Below are 18,244 nucleotides of genomic sequence, written 5' to 3' on the forward strand. Positions count from 1 at the left end.
TAAAATTCCTCATTACCTCTTCCTGATGCTGCTTTTCCTTCAACCCTGGCAATCACTGCCTCCACCAATCCAAGCCAGAAATGTTGCAGGCATGCTGTATCCTGCCCCACCATCCCGTTGCACCTCCTCCTCACCTCTTGGCATTTCAGTTTTTCTCTGTATGCTTGTATATAATGTATGGTCTTTTATTCTGTATTAGATATGAGTCAGTCTGCATTCTGCATGTGTGACAGAGGTGAGGGATTCTGCTAATTAGGATGCAGATTCTGTGTAGGAAGCTAGAGCAGTCTGGCTGTCTTTGTTTTCCCATTAGTAAGTGTACTGTGTTCTGTATTTGCAGTCTTGCTTTTTCATAGGTAAGGTTGTTGCTGTTCAAGTCCTAGGTGTTAGTGTTCTTATGATATGGCTGGTATGCTGTATAATTTCTAAATGTCTTTTTAGCAGGTTTTCATGTTATTTCACAAAGTGGCTAGCAGGGAAGGCATTTTGAAGTACGATTACTGAGAGGAAATCAGAATTTATATATATTTTTTGAATGGTGGGTTGAAAGGAGAAATTACCTAATTACGCTCTGTATAAACTCCAGAAGAGGTCAGAACTTTCTGAGATTGACAGTGAAATGCATGAGAGTTTGTCTGTATCAAAAAACTGTGTTGCATATGCATATCAGTCAAAGGTTTCTTACTGATGCAGTAAGCAAAGGTTAACATTTTTGTGAAAAAAATAACATTTAATAATGATATTTTATAAGCAGTTAGTGAAATTAAAGAATATGTTATCTTTCTCCTGCATCATTTTCAACAATAAAATAATATCTAGGATTTTTTTTTTAGTATAGCTGTTAAATGTAGTGTGCAATGTGTCACACACATGAGCATCATCTGTCAGGTGTGCCATGATGGAAAAAAGATTGAGTTCACTGTTATAAGGGATTTACATGAATACATTACAAAACAATTTTACACCTGCTAATTAACTAGCACAATTGACATCAGGTGTCTGTTGTCTGCTATTTTTGGGTGGGTGGTCTGGGTGAACTAGAGAAGATTCTTACCATCTTACCATACAAGAAACTTACCATTGATTTCCAAACTGATGGAAAAAGCTGTCAACAAACAACTTTCCGAATACCTCGAGGAACACAACATTCTCTCTCCCGCACAATACGGTTTTCGGAAATCATTAAGCACAGAGTCCCTTCTGCTTTCTCTCTCGGATACCTTACTTCTGAATCTGGAAAAAAAACAATCATACCTACTGGTTCTCCTAGATTTATCCGCAGCATTCGACACGGTAAATCACTCACAACTCTTAGACCAACTATCAAACATAGGAATTAAAGGCACGGCTCTCAGTTGGTTTAAATCATTCTTATCAAACAGGTTCTACAAAGTCAGAACAAACAACAAGGAATCTGAACCCATCCTATCAGACCAAGGCGTTCCACAAGGTTCATCTCTATCTCCCACCCTGTTCAACATTTACCTCCTCCCCCTCTGCCATCTGCTATCAAAACTCAAGCTTACCCACTACCTCTACGCAGACGACATCCAGATCCTCTTACCCATCTCAGAATCTATTCAAAAAACTTTATCCTTCTGGGAGGACTGTTTACAACCAATTAAACAACTACTCTCCAACCTTAACTTGATTTTAAACTCCAGCAAAACAGAGATGCTACTTATCTCACACGACCCACACATCAACTCACCTTACCTTTATCAATCCACCTCATCAAATATTGATCTCTCTTCAGACGTCAGAGATCTAGGAGCATGGCTTGACAATCAACTTAACTTGAAAAAATTTATAAATACCACCACCAAAGACTGTTTCTATAAATTACAAGTCCTCAAAAAGTTAAAACCTCTCCTTCACTTTAATGATTTTCGCCTTGTCCTACAATCCATTATTTTTTCAAAACTCGACTACTGCAACGCAATCCTGCTTGGCCTCCCCGCTAACAGTATCAAACCCCTTCAGATGGTACAGAACGCCGCCGCCAGAATCCTAACAAACACCAATAAAAAAGAACATATCTCCCCTATCCTGAGCAACCTCCACTGGCTACCCATCAAACAGAGAATCCTTTTTAAAACCCTTACCATTATTCACAAATCAATAAACAACATCGCCCCTATATCTCTCCAAACGCAACTTCGTCCACACCTATCCTCCAGACCCATCAGAAGCGCCTACAGAGGCACACTGTTCGCCCCACCAGCAACATCTTTACTAAGAAAAAGAGCACTCTCAACCGCAGGACCACACCATTGGAACGCTCTCCCCCCAGACCTACGCCTCGAACCCAGTCTGCCAGAGTTCAAAAAAAAGTTAAAAACCTGGCTCTTCAGACAAGCGTTCCAATTTACAGAATCCAACTAAGCACCTTATCCTGATTGAACCTTAAATTTATTGTTTTATACAGTTAACAATATTCAACATATATATATGCAATATTTAACTTTTTAATTATTTTAATTTAATTTAGGTCACGAAAACATTCAATGTTTAATTGTTAATTGTTATTTTTCAATGTTATTTTTCAATGTTCAATGTTCATTGTTCGATGTTCATTGTTCGATGTTCATTGTTCGATGTAAACAACCCCGGTCTGACCTCCCAGACTGGGGCAATCTTTTCGTTTATTGTAAACCGGACTGATTTGTATTGTATACAGGAATTCCGGTATATAAAAATTAAATAAATAAATAAATAAATAAATAAATTCTAGGTAAAGTAGTAGGAGGGTCTCGGGGGAGGTATCAGCAAATTGGTGATTTCAAGTATACGCGCATATTTCCATGTGCAAAACAGGGTTTTAAGCATACAAGTTATATTGTGTTTGCTCGTAAAATAAATATACACATATATTTACAAAATGAGTAGAGAAAGAATGCGCTTTCAAAGCATTGCAAATATTTGCATGCAATGAAACATATGTGCATATATTGGGGAGCAAATATATGAATATTTTATAATCTGTGTGGACCAGATATGTGCGGATTACAAAATATTGTAGTAGACCTTCATGTGCCCCATATACGTGTGTATATGAGGCCGTGTGGAGATTTTTGAAAGTTATCGTTTTAGATTGTATAATTTCTGGGGCAGGGACATACCTATTGTAACTTGTCTTGAAAATTCAATCATGTTAATTGACAGCTCTGATGACCAAAAGGGATATGCATTCATAGGAGGTAATTTTCAAAGGAGTTACATGCATAAAAATAACATATATCATAGCAATTTTCAAAAACCCATAAAGTCCAATTACTGTACCCTTTGAAAATTTAGTGAAATTTCAAAGGAGTTACACTCAGAAAAGAAGCAATTAATTCAAAAGCCCATTTACAAGCACAAAATGCAGCTTTATGTACATAAATCCTTTTGAAAATTACCTCCTAATTTTTTTCATCTTAATTTCATTTTTCAGAGGTTTTTGTTCATTTTTGGGATTTTTTTATTTCACTTTTGAGAAATAGTGCATGCTATTTGCTGATATGTGCCCTATTTGCTAAAAAGGCACAATGTTTTGCTAAAAGTGTGCACTAGTGGGAATATTTTTGAAAGAATTCTTCCAGTGGATATCTGGGAAATCAGAAACCTACCTAGTTCAAACAAAATTGAATAGTTCACAATCCCTAGCCTTTAATTGATAATTTATTCTACATAAGGGGGTAGATATTCAAAGCTGGCCTTGTAAGTAACTTGCAGGGTCATTCTTTATTCTGCAATACCGACCGCATCGCAGCAGTATTATTAAAATTAGGTGGAGGGGAGGAGTGGGGGCGGGATTTGGGTGGAGTTATCTATCGCAGCGCTGCGGGCGATAATGTTTTTCACATTATCGCCGGGAAATAACTACAACTTTTCCCGTAGCACTATGGGGGTGATAGTTTGTGGTGCGGCTGCACTGCAGCGGGCAAAACCACACTGCCACGATGTGGCTAGCTGCTCACTATCGCCCTCCCCCCTTTTTTTTTTAGCGACTCATCATTCTGCTATAAATATAGGGGTTAGCTGGTTAGAAGTTATCTGGCTAAGTTACAATGTATATTCAATGGTACGGCGAAAGCACCGAATATACGCATATGGGGTAGATTTAAAAAATATACGCTAGCCGGCGCGTGTACATGGATGCGCCAGTGCAACCATGTTATAATATCCGGGGCGGCGCACGCAAGGGGGTTTGAAGAATGCAATTTACGTGTGGCGACGAGATCGGGCCTCCCCCAGTTCGCTCCAATTAAGGAGCAGACTGGGAGGAAACTTTCTTACCCCCCCTATCTACCTTTCCTCCCTCTTCCCCTCTCCTCCCCAACCCCTTAGAAGGCCTGACCTTTTTTTTTTCTTTGTTTTAGAATTTACGCCAGCTCCTGAGCTGTACCAGCCGCCTACAGCTCCGCCCTACCCCGCCCCTTGGACTGCACCTCCCCCTGGACTGCCCCTTCGGCTCAGCTCTTGGGCTGACGGCCCCTGTGACATAGTGAGGGCAAAGGTAGCGCCGGCGCCATTTTGAATACTGGCAATACGGCCCGAGTGCAGGAGGTCGCTCCCGGACCCCCGCTGGACTTTTGGCTGGACTTGTGGGGGTCAGGAGGCTCCCCCAAGCTGGCCAAAAGTCCCTGGGGGTCCAGCGGGGGTCCGGGAGCGATCTCCTGCACTCAAGCCGTATTGCCAGTATTCAAAATGGCGCCGGCGCTACCTTTGCCCTGTCACAGGGTAAGGGCAAAGGGCCATCGGCGCCATTTTTATTAACGCAGCCGATGGCCCGAAAGCGGGAGATCGCGCCCCCGCTGGACCACTAGGTAATTTTAAAAGGTTTGGGGGGGGGGTCAAGGGGGTCATTTAAAAGGGTCGGGTGGGTTTTTTTTTTATCAGGCCATTAGCGCCATTTATATTAGTGGCAGCCAAAATGGCGCCGATGGCCCGAGAGCGGGAGATAGCGCCGGGACCCCCCCTACTGGACCACCAGGTAATTTAAAACATTTTGGGGGGGTTCGGGAGGGTGGGGGATTTGTTTTAAAGGGTCGGGGTGGGTTTTAGGGTTGTTTTGGTGTGCCGGTTTTTCCGCCCTCCCCTCTCCCCTGATTTACGATTTTTTACGATAAATCGGGGGAATTTCTATTGTATCGCGACTCTGACGATTTTTGACGATTTAAAAAATATCTGACGATTTTTTAAAATTGTCAAAAAACGATTCACATCCCTATTGCACAGACAAACACCTCAGGAGCAGTATTGGGTCAAAAAAAGAAGGACATGAATATCTGGTTGCCTTTAGCTGCAGGGAGCTGCTACCTTGGGAGAAACGCTACTACATAATTAAGAAAGGGGCACTGGTGGTAAAATGGGGATCAGCGGTGTTCGGATACTATTTAATGTAATGAAAATTCGCCTTAGTAATCGACACCAACCTCTAGTCTGGTTATCCAGAAATAAAAAGTCAAATGGCTAGGTAATGTCATGGTTTTTAGTCCCAATCAATATAGGCTCTGTAACACTTTATGTATTCCGGGTACCCCGCTTGTAAACAAAATATTAAATAATAGGTACACCTGTTAAGCAGATAAGTACTTTTGCAGAATACAGCGTCTTCTGAAACTAAGTTAAAGTGACATTTTTCATATCAGACTGTGGTTTGAAGGTTTCATCAGCTTTTTGATAAAAATTCAGCAAAAGTTTGATAACAGTTTTTAATGGTGAAAGAGTGGTGATATAATTGATAAAAATATCCAAAAAAATACAAAGTAAAATGGACCAGAGACCACAATTAAGAGTCTGGTAAAAATACCATGACCCTGTGAGGAGAGGTCCCACAAAAATATATAGTAGCTAATCTCCTATTAATTTAAAATAGATGAACAGGTGTACCTATTATTTAATAAATGGTTTTTAGTCCTCCATCCCTTCACATATAAGCTTCAACACAGGACAGGAAGGGAGATCAAGAATGTTGATTTCCTGTCTTGGGAGGTATCCCTGGTAGAAGCAGGTGCTCAGCTGAAGATGGCTGATCTAAGGGGGAGGGAATGAGAAGGGGTATTTAGGGAAGACTCTCAGAATACCTTAAAGGATTAGCTCCTGTTATCTAGCCTGGTCCACCTTAATGGACACCTAGGAAGGACAGCCAACAAAAAAGCACAGACCCAGGAGCAAGTAGAGAAGACTAGGAGGGAAGGAGAAAGCACCAGGTAGGCACTATGCCAAGACATTTCAAGGTTTACATTCAAAAACATTTAGCTGGCTATCTGAGAAGTTAGCTGGCTAAATGAATGTTTGGGCACATATCCAGATAAGTTCTAGCCAGCTAATAAGTTAGGCAGCTAAAATTCAGCCGGATAAGTTAGGGGTTTTCTGGGGGATGTAACTGGGAGGAGCTGAATTAGCTAGCTATTCAGAGTTAGCCGGCTAACTGGTCAGGCCAGAGCTGTCCTAAAGTTAGCCAGTTAAAGTTAGCTAACTACCTTTAACATAGCCGGCTATCTTCAGTAGTGTGGCTGCACTATTCAATATCCAGACTGTGTCTGAATGTGGTCTCGCCGAGAAGCCTGGACAAACTGGTGAAACTGGTCGTGGCATGGGCGCGCGCCTGTTACAAACTCCCCCCACTTGCACCACTCATGTCTGACTTTACCTGGCTGTGCACACCCACTTGCAAAATTGGACACACACACACACATATGCCCACCCAGGGTATTTTATAACGTACGCTCATAAGTGTGCGTATGTTATAAATGTGCCACATTTCTGGACTCGCACTAATACACATGCATATATATATATATATATGCACCCGTTTGAAAGTTATGGTCTTAGTTTTACTTTAAGCTGATGCATCAGTAAGAACTCCCCATTTTGAATAAGTTGCCCAATATACCCAATTTTCTGCAATTTCATAACCATTGACAGTTTTGAAGTGATTTGTAATGTTATTATATTTTGAGACTGCTATTTGACTGTAGCTCCATTACTGTACTGGATCACAAAAGCAGAATGGAAACCCCAAAAAAGGAACTGTCCCCCATCTTGAGGATCTGTATTGTTATATATAGTATATAAAATTTATTTATTTATTTATTTAGATTCTTTTTTATACCGAAGTATAGCAAGAAGCCTTCACTCCGGTGTACAGTGAACAACTTCATACATGGAAACATTTAATAACAGAGAATATAAACATAAAAACATTAGTGTTATAATTAATGTCCCAATGCCTAAGCAAACATGGGTTCAAACCTCATTTACCCGCACATTTTATATCCAGAGCTGTAAATATTTCCCCCTAACACTAGGATTTGTTTTCTCGGTTTCTGTTCTATAATTACGCACCTATGTTTAAGCTCTTATTAGCCTGTGAATTCCAGGTACTTACGTAAGCTGCACTCCTCTCCATGGAAGCCTGCTGGGCACTGATGTCTGCAATCACCTGTTTCATGGTCACAAGACGCTCCGTTGGGACAGTGGCACTTCAGCTTACAGCCAGCACCATATTCACCCGGTAAACACTCTGCAAAACATCATTAAAAAAAAAAAATACTTGGCATGTGACAGAAAATAGAATTGTAAATCACCGTGTACAATATACATTGAAGCAAAAGATTTTAAGATGTTAAATTCACTGCTTAAATAAATAAAAATGTATTTGTTGCAGAAATATAAACAACATGCATATAATTTTGCCGTATTTTAAATTGGTTCAATGTCATACAGATTATACTGTAGAATGAAAAAGCTTTAGCTTATTAATGCAAAATGCCTTAGATGCAGCAGGTAAGCTGAGCTGTGAACTGGTTACAAAAGAGGCACAGATCATGCTTGCTTGAACACGACTAGTTTACTGCACACCATGATCACCAGAGACAGGAACAGGATGCAGAATATATTTTTTTCTTCACAAACGGAAAAGGACACAGAGGCCGATGCACTAAGGTGCAAACGGCTTCGCACAAGTGATTACATGCAGAAAAATGGTAAATAGCACCTGTATACACATTTTTAGTGCTCTGTTTGCCATTGTTTCATGTGATTTTGCATTTGCGAAGTTTGCAAAAAATATGCAAAATCACTAATGACCTGAAGAATCATGGAAATCAACTCAGCGATTTTGCCATAGAAAATTATGCACTGGAATTTGCACAAAGCAGCAATTTGCCATGAAACTTAACTACAATGAGGAAGACGTAGTTAAGATTCTTTTGCGATAAATTTTGCGATTTTGCTTGCAAAAGAAAAAAAAAAACCCTCCATGATGCCATTTTATTAATATTTAAGTGGGTTGATACTGCAAGAAAAAATGCTCATTGTGCTGGCACATTCCCACGAACCCATTCGTGGGCTAGTGCATTGACCCAAAGTGTCGCTAGGCAATGTGTTGACACATTTCACACTATGCCCTCATCAAGGGAATAGCAGAAACAAAACATGCAAACCGCCCCACGCTCCAGATGTTACTACATTACTGAACTCATTAAACCGTCTTCCTACAAAATGAACCTACAACCATACAAATAAACATGCTGGGCAAAAAAAATACATTCTTGCAAAAAAACAAAAACAAATTAACAGTACAAATAAATTGCGTGTGAAGCTCATGATCTGGATCAGTCAGCGTTACAGTCCATAACTTCCAGAAAAAGTTTATTGTCGTTAGTGTCTACTATGGCTCAGCATTCTGCTGGAAACCGTTAACCACTCCTAGGATCCACGCGCATGCCCAGGCCTCAGTGCCTATGAATTTTATATGTATTGCATTTGACTACAAATTATTATTGGAATTATTTCCTCTATATTTAAATGCCGATGGGATTTATATGTTTATTAACCAGTTTAGAGCCATAACATTTTTGTAATGTTACCAAATTAAGTCGAGCGTCACCAGTTTCTGACCTAGGGCCTCTTCTCTGCTCTGGCTCCACTTGACAAGGTACTCTGTTTTCATAAAATCATTTAAAAATGTGTTCCACAGAGCCCCTGGGAGCCCCTTCCTACATATCACTAAACTAATGAGAACCAATTAAACATCTACTTGTTCTATTAAACGCCTTCTTCAGAGCACTTATTATTTGGATTTGGATTTTGGATTCGATTTTTCGCCTTTCCAAACTGAGCTCAAGGCACGGTACAGAAGATATTTCCTTTTTTGGGGGTGTCTCACAATTCTAGGGTATACACTAGAGTTAAGAAAGAACAGACAAAGAGAAGTTATGAACTTTAAATTAAATGCTACCTTTCTGGCACGTGTCTCCTTGGTAACCAGGTTTACAGACACACGTGCCATTTTTGGCACTGCATTCCAGCGTGCTCTCCTTTGCACAGTGGCATTCTTCAGAACACCCAGGCCCAAAGGTCCATTTTGGACAAGCTGCAATAATAAGAATAATTGCCAACAATTTAACAAAAGAAGTTTTTAAAGACCATCATCCTATAAAGTTAGTACTTCAGTGAGGTGGAGGACAGGAAATTGAAAGGCTTTTTGTGCTAACCCATAAAATGCAACATTTTTAGAAAACTGGAAACTATATTTTCGATGGACTAGAATAAAGAGATTAAGTTCAAAATACATTAGATTTATCTGACTAGAGAAATTAACATAAACTATATCTATATTGAATCCCAATGTTTTACATTTAAAATTACTAATAACTATTAGCATGTAAACGGAAATGTTCATATAAAGATACTGCTAAAATTGTTTTGGCACATTTGACAGCCGTTAATGTTATGAAATCCGGGTGGTATTTGAGACAAAGCCATTTTCGATGGACTCTGCATCAGATAAAAAAAAAAAAAAAGATTTTAATTCCATATAAAAGTTTCAAAAACATTGAATTTAGACATTTTATGGACAATACCAGTAAAAGGGGTGATGATGATAAGGTGGCTAACTGTGACAAAATAAAATTATCGGTAGCCTTCTAGGAGCATTTCAATTTACATGCTAATATTTATTAGGCATCTCATGGCATACACATTGTGCATTTGAGGTGATTCTCTCTTTGGGTCTTTGCTAGTTTCACCTTGTGATCATGGTTTTCGATATAAGCACTGCATGTAAAACTGTCAGTTTGGGCAGGCCTGATGGCTCAGTAGCAGTCCCTGTGCACCTCCCTGCAGGAGATGCCGGGTTCGACCCCCGAGTCGGATCTCCGTACCCCAGGTCAGGTGGGGCTGAGGATGCTGGAGAGGTAGCATCCACAGCCCCTGGGGAAGGGAGTCATGGTCACTGTTATGGATGGCATCCAGTGGCTGGATTTAGAGCAGCACCCTTGTTGCCTGGTCCCCAGCTCAGGACCATTGCAGCAATGACCAGACTAGGACCAGTGGGAATGTGGTTGTAAATGAAGAAACACAGCACCAGAATCCCAGTACTGGTTCCAATTGAGCTGAAAGAGAAAGGAGGAACTACTGGGCAAAAAAAAGTTTGCCAGTTTATTCTTTACATAATACTCATAATGACATAGAAACAAATGTTAGGAAGTTCCAATTAGCCTGCACGAATGGATGGAGTAGCATATAATATTATTGTCCATGTTGTCCCTGAATAGATCGCAGAGTGATTTCAGGGTACAGAAAAAAAGAGTGATTGCAACAAAGTGGTGGCCAGAGGTAGAGGGATGCAAGGGTGCTTAAGGAATGGTATAATTAGTATAAAATAGGAATTTATTATGCCATTGCATAGGTCATAATTGAGACCTCACTAAGGCCAGGATTTTCTAACATAGCACAGCTCTCTGAATTCGGCAGTAACGGGGGCGGGGGGCAGGCCTGCGAAAGCCAGCAGCGATTGCACCACCGCGGTGTTATCGTTGCCGGCTTTCGCACCCAATAGCGCCACCGTGAAAGGTGGCGCTATTGGGCACACTACTGGCAGCGATGATATGGCTTACCTTAACACTGCCAGCGAAGTTTTCGCAGCGTCTGCTCCGACGTGCCGAAAACTTCCGGTGCCGAAGCCGCCGTCTGCTCCAACGGCGGCTTCGGCACCGGAAGAGGAGGAGTTGGGGGCGGACGCTGCGGAAACTTCGCTGGCTGCAATAAGGTAAGACCCCTTATCGCTGCCAGTAGTGTGCCCAATAGCATCACCTTTCACGATGGCGCTATTGGGTGCGAAAGTCGACAGCGATAACACCCAAAGGTAGGCGCTAATTTCTTCCTGCACCGGGAAAGTGCACAGAAAAGCAGTAAAAACTGCTTTTCTGTGCACCCTCCGACTTAATATCATGGCAATATTAAGTCAGAGGTCCCGAAGAGTAAAAAAATTAAAAAAAAATAAATAAAAATTTGAATTCGGCCTGCGGCTGTTGGGCCGAAAACCGGACGCTCAATTTTGCCGGCGTCCGGTTTCCAAGCCCGTGGCTGTCAGCGGGCTCGAGAACCTACGCCGGCAAATTTGAGTGTCGGCTGTCAAACCCGCTGACAGCCGCCGCTCCTTTTGCCCGTTTTTACCGCCGGTCCTAATTTAAATACTGAATCGAGCGCACCGGAGAGCAGGCGTTCGCCCGCTCTCCCGCGGACTTTACTGTATCGGCCTGTGAGTGAGCAGTGGGACTGCTATCATGCAATACACTGTTCTAGCCAACAGATGTCCTCCCATCACAGCATTACATTTATGCAACATTTTGATCATATTTCCTCAAGATCTGTCAAACAAAAAATAAATCACAATCACATAATACGGTTCAAAATCCCACTCTGAACTTTTCTCATCAGCAGGAGTTAGGTGGGGTCCGGGGGGATGTCATCCTACCATGATCCCCCATCCCAAAAATCCATTCCTCTGACATCAGTGGAAGAAATGGTCCAGCCCCTCCTAAGCACTTAGTGTGAAGAATGCGCTTAAATTACAGTTTCAACATTTGTTTTCAAAGGGTTGATTTAGGTAACAAAAACAACCTTATAATGAACTTCAACATTTCTCATGATACTTGCACAGGAATATAGATGCAGAATTCCCGCTAAGACACCCACTCGCTTCCCTTGCTCATATAGGGGCAGATTTTTAAAAAGTACGTGCACAAGTACTTTTGTTCGCGCAACCAGCGCAAACAAAAGTACGCAAAATCGGCAGCCTGTGCGCGCCGAGCCACGCAGCCTGCCTCCGTTCCCTCTGAGGCCGCTCCGAAATTGGAGCGGCCTCGGAATGAACTTTTTTTCCGGTGCCCCCCACCTTCCCTTTCCTTCCCCTAACTAACCCGCCCCCCGGCCCTAACTAATTCCCCCCTAACCTTCATTTCAAAAGTTACGCCTGCCTTGGGGCGTAACCTGCGTGCGCTGGGCCGGCGTGCCATGTTCCGGGCCGGGGGCTGGTCTGGAGGCCGCGGCCATGCCCCCGGAACACCCCTGGGCCGGAACCCATGGCCGCGGTCCCACCCCTGGAACACCCCCGATGACGCGCCAGCCGCGACGGCCGGCGCCATCTTGTGCTCCTACCATGTGACAGAGGCCGCTCAATGGCACCGGTAGCCCCTGTGACATAGTGAGGGGAAAGGCTATCGGCGCCATTTTGAATACCGGCAGCCAACAGCCCGAATGCAGGCGATCGCGCCAGGACTCCCGCTGGACCACCAGGGACTTTTGGTAAGTCTTTGGGGGGGGACAGGAGGGTGGGGGGTTGTAGTTAATTAAATGTAAAGGGTTGGGATGAGGTTTATTTTGGGAAACTAATGAACGGATCCGGGTCCCCTGACAATGGATGCAATAGATTTGGCTCCCCACGAATACAAATACCAAATGGGACGAATCCATCCCCTGCTGCACATCCCTAAGGGGAAGGGGGGTCGGAATTATTGAATGTAACATTATTACTTTGTTTTGCTATGGTTTAATCTATTGTCTTAACAAAATAAGAATTCAAGAAACACAACTCATATTTATTTTAATTGCCAAAAGGGGTTGGAAAAGATGATAGGAGGAATGTAACCTTGATAGTTCAAAAACAATGTATGACTCAAACTAACAATACTCCAAAAGATTACCCTACAGAAATTAATGGGAGTTTAGCAAAGCTCCTTGTGACTTACTTAGGTGGCAGAAGCGCCCATACAGCCCCGGGTCACAAAAGCAGGCTCCGTACAACCTGTGGCAGTAGCCATTGTTCGCGCAGTTACTTCTCTTATAACAGGTTTTCCCGAAATATCCTTTTGGACAGCCTATAGGATGTGTAAAGAAACATATCAGTCTATGACCCCGGACACCTCTACCACCCCCCCCACACACACACACAGAAAAAAAAAGACTCAACTGAGATTCTCTTGTGGCTGTTGTAATTTGGTTAAAGAGTGCATACCATCCTCACAAAACGTCCCATGAATTCCTGGTGGGCAGCGACATAGCCCAGTGACAGGATCACAAGTGCCTCCATTCTGACATTTGCACAGGCTGCTGCAGTTCTTCCCAAAGGTGCCCGGAGAGCAGGCTGCAACAGACATGAGAAAAAGACAATGGTAAACACAAGCAATCGTTTTCTTTTATACTCGTCCAGAGGGCCGGGCAAACTGTTAAAGGCACTCCTTCAGAAAACAACGGACAGTTATGGTTGTGCGCGACTGGAAGAGTGCACCTGCACGCTCGCAGGCTGGTTGAAAATATGACCCACCTGTGCTTGGCCAATAGAGACAGAGTACTGTAGACTTCAAATGTCTGGCCTGTCCGAGAGTTGCGCGTGTCAGCTGCATGCTCTTTGTTGGCAGTGGCCTTAGAACAGTACTTCCGTGTACTGTGAAAGACTCAAAAGTCACTTACTGTAGGTTGAAAAGCACTCTCAAGCTAAAATATGGTAATTTTATACCTTTTGAAAGCAATTTTTAAAAATTACATGTCATTTTCTCCAAAGGCCAGCAAGCACCAGAATTTTGCTTTTTCCTTGATGGTGCTCTAAGTCCTTGATGGGTTTATTATCAGAGAGTTCTGTACTCCATATATAGATAGAATTACTTTCACATTTAAACATATTTTCTTGAGCCATGAATAACACTAAAAGTTTAACTTTCTGCACCCCTAGGTAAGCATGTCAGCAGAGCTAACTTCTGAGCTGCTTATGTGGAAGTGCTGCGGTAAGTGTGTTTCTTGGTTTTGATTTTAAAAAAAAAAAAGCCTATTTTCACTCAATATGATGTTCAAGATGCATATACAGGGCCATGTCACATAACGGGCTGTACGATATTTTAGTATGGTTTGAGCATTTGAATGAAATATAGATCTGTAATAGGAGATTATGCAAACTATAATGCTATATAAAGATGCCAAGATATTCTTGGGGAACCTAGCAAACAAAATCTTGAGGAACCTTTCTTTAGAAATAAAATTAAAATCTGCTCTAGTTTCTTTTCAGTTGTTAATGTGAAAATTTAGCTTTTGGTATACACATTGTTGTATTTCTGCAAAATCTCCAGATTCCTATGAAAAAAAAAAGTTGAAATAATAATCACATGGTCCACATGCAAACTATCTTATGCTTTTTAATGTACTAACAGGAATTCCCTAGAGTAGCTTTTGTCCATTAACATTCTGTGTATGCATTAAAAAGAAAAAAGTGTCAAGGAACGTTTCTGATATTCAGTGTATGAGTATGGAGCCCTGAAGAGCATTTAATTAGCCAAATATACATTTGTACTATAATGCATGCCAATTTGGCACAAGAAGCACAGAGATTTTATCTCAGAATGAAAGCCTGAGAAGGAAGCTTTTTAACTGCAGGCCCCCTCCGCCACTCTTTCATTGCGAGTGATATTTTAATTCTGGGACCGTGGTGGCCTTCAAACGCAGAAAAATATGCTGTGGCTGAAAGGTAGACCCATATCTACCTTGTTGGCCAGGATGTGACTCATCACAGTCTATTAAGATGGGAACGAGATGCCTAATGCATGGTTAGGGTAATTTTCAGTGTCATTTACATTGGTCAAACAGTGCTTTCCCCACAGAAATGGGCTTTTAGAAAATTGCCCAGCTGAAATGCAGATACAGGTACGTGTGCCCAGGACCTTGGGCACGCACTTTTAAGTGCAGTTGGAAGCGCGTTCTTGTGGGCGGGGATTGGAATTACACTGATGTAAAGTTTGCGAGTAAAACAAAAATCGACACAGGCTTTCCACCACTGGGGGTCATTTTTTTTAACTGATCACAACACTACGGCCTATAAATCCCCCTCTTTACAATTATGTCTCATATACGCCCCCCCAGGTACCCTACATAACAACCCCTCAACCCTTATAGAATACATTGCAACGAATATCTCCATTGACATTCCAGCCATCATACTTGGAGATTTCAACTTGCATGTTGATAGCTCCCCTCGCACCCCTTCTTGTGACACTTTTCTTGATTCACTAAATGCTTTAGGATATAAGCAATCTATCCTTTTCCTACTCACAAGGCGGGCCATACCCTCGACCTTCTATTCACCAATGCCCTCATACAAACTGATCACCCTTCCCACACACCCATCCCCTGGTCAGATCATCACCTCATTGAAACCTCTCTCTCCATTAAGACACCCACCTGCCATGACAACACAAACATAACCATTCACTACAGAAAAAATTGCACAAGAGACGACCTTATATCGGCTCTCGCCAACAAACTTGACCACCTAGAGCTCACCAATGCAGACACAGCGCTTACCTCATGGTTTGACATCACCAATAGTATAGCCAACACCACCTGTCCCCTACAATCCAAAAGTGTCTGCCCACAAAACAACAAGAGTAAGAAACCATGGTATTCCCAAGAGTTAAAAAATCTCAAACAACTCCTTCGGAAATCTGAAAAGATCTGGCGCAAGGATCCCTCACAAACGCACCTGGCACAATTTAAATCCTCCCTAAATCTCTATAGTGACAAACTTAACAAGACAAAGCGAGACTTCTATGCCAACAAAATTCATCAATTCCAATACAACCCTAAAGTATTATACGATTACGTGAATTCTCTCACTAAAACAGCTACCCCTCACATCCCTGATGTAGTAGCCAAATCCAAATGTGAAGAACTTGCCACATTCTTCCAAACCAAAGTGAATAATTTGCTATCCAAGTTCTCTTCCTCTGCCAATCCTACCAACCACTTCGAATCTGACATCAATCAAACAAAAACCAGTAATTACACCAATGCCCTCTCCTCCCTAGACTGCACTTCATCATTAGAAATAGAAACCTTTATCAAGAAAGCCAAACCTTCCACCCACCCATCTGACACCATACCCACTAAACATCTTCTTACAATACCCAACATCATTGCCAAACCTTTAACAAAAATCATCAACCTATCCATTAGCTCTGGACAGGTGCTGCTCCCCCTGAAGCAGGCAATAGTCCAACCTATTCTAAAGAAGCCCAAACTTGACCCTTCTGATCCAGCTAATTATCGCCCCATATCCAATCTTCCATTCATCTCTAAACTACTTGAAAAAACTGTCAACAAGCAACTCACAGAATACCTAGAAGAAAATCATATCCTGGCCTCCGCACAATACGGTTTTCGAAAATCTCATAGCACTGAAACTCTTTTACTTTCCCTGACAGACCACATTATCAAAGGATTTGAGAAAGGGCAATCATACATTCTTGCCTTCCTTGACATCTCCTCCGCATTCGACACCGTTAGCCATCCCATTCTCCTACAGCGGCTAACTGAAATCGGTATTACAGGTGTTGCCCACAATTGGTTCAACTCCTACCTTAGTAATAGAGATTACAAAATCCAGCTAGGAAATCACGTATCCAAGGCCATCCCCCTCAACCGAGGTGTCCCTCAGGGATCCTCCCTATCCTCAACCCTATTCAATATTTACATTCTGCCCCTCTGTTACTTCCTCTCCAGTCTAAACCTCCCTCATTACATATATGCTGATGATGTTCAGCTGCTTATACCCATCACTGACTCCCTATCAAAAACCATGGACTTCTGGAATGAAACCCTCCATTCCATTAACAATCTCCTTTCCTCTATCCACCTTGCTCTTAATACCAATAAAACTGAAATTATGCTCATCTCACCCCAAAGCCAACCGATCCTCCCCCCTTTTCCTCAGTTCCAATTTGCTCAACAAGTCCGTGATCTGGGTATCATTCTTGATGGTCACGTCACACTAAAGAAATTCATAAATAACATTCTAAAAGACGGCTTCTTTAAACTCCACACACTAAAAAAACTCAAACCCTTATTACATCCCCCCGATTTCCGTACAGTTCTCCAAACCACAATCTTCGCCAAAACAGACTACTGCAATTCCCTACTCCTCGGCCTACCTAATAATGCCATCCATCCCATTAAAATCTTACAAAACACCACAGCCCGGATCTTGACCAATTTACGTAGACATGACCATATTACACCTGTTCTAAAAGACCTACATTGGCTTCCAATAGCCTCCCGCATACAATATAAGGCTCTCTCTCTCATCCACAAAGCCCTATACAATCCCGAAATGAACTGGTTCAATGAATCCTTCCGTTTTCACCAGTCTAATAAGCCCACCAGACTAGCACATCTCGCAACCATGCCTATCCCCTCTCCTAAACTCTATAAACTCACTTCCACAAGAGCCCGTGCACTATCGATAGCCGGGCCGACCCTCTGGAACAAAATGCCTGTTGAACTACGGCAAGAAGAATGCCTCAAATCTTTCAAGCGGAAGCTTAAGACCTGGCTCTTTGCAAAAGCATACACTTAATTTTTCACTATACCTCACCACTGTCCCCACTCTCCACACTCCTCCCCTGTTTCCCATTCTACCGCCCCTCTCTCCCCTCCCCTTTTCTCCGCCACCTTCTTTTCTTTCTCTCTGCCCCCCCTCTTCCTCGCTCTCCTCCCTTCTCTTCCCCATCTTATCTCCTAGCCTGATTAAAATTAACCTCATAGTTTTCTTTCTTTTGTACATATGTATATAATTGCAAACTTTGTTTATAATTTTATTGCAAAACTTCCCATATTATTTTTCCCCCCTCTCGTTAATGCCTTGTTATCATGTTTTTACTGTTCAATGTAAAGCGCCATGCCGTGCGTTTGTTTTTGCGTTACAATGTGAACCGATATGATATCCTGGATGAATGTCGGTATATAAAAATTTTAAATAAATAAATGCCTGTGAATTAGTATTAATCTTGCTGCTCACTTAGAGGGCGGTGTATTTGTAGCTGTTTCTACCATTTACTGTCATGAACTGTAATTCTGGTTGGTAATATATTTGGTGCTTTTTTTTTTTTTTTTTTTGCTCAGTTCAGTTTTTGATTTACATTTTAAT

The 18,244-nt window shown here is 42.0% G+C and overlaps 1 protein-coding gene across 1 annotated transcript in view; it reads right to left on the reverse strand.

Annotated features, from left to right (window-relative positions):
* LOC115099640 (multiple epidermal growth factor-like domains protein 6) overlaps positions 1–18,244 on the reverse strand; it is a 472,995-nt gene that overhangs the window by 79,393 nt on the left and 375,358 nt on the right. Inside the window, 4 exon segments of the mRNA XM_029617371.1 lie at positions 7,379–7,513; positions 9,233–9,367; positions 13,026–13,154; positions 13,292–13,420. Of these exon segments, the coding sequence (XP_029473231.1) occupies positions 7,379–7,513; positions 9,233–9,367; positions 13,026–13,154; positions 13,292–13,420 (528 nt within the window).

Source organism: Rhinatrema bivittatum, chromosome 9, assembly GCF_901001135.1.
Source record: "Rhinatrema bivittatum chromosome 9, aRhiBiv1.1, whole genome shotgun sequence".
In the NCBI taxonomy this organism is placed as follows: Eukaryota; Metazoa; Chordata; class Amphibia; order Gymnophiona; family Rhinatrematidae; genus Rhinatrema; species Rhinatrema bivittatum.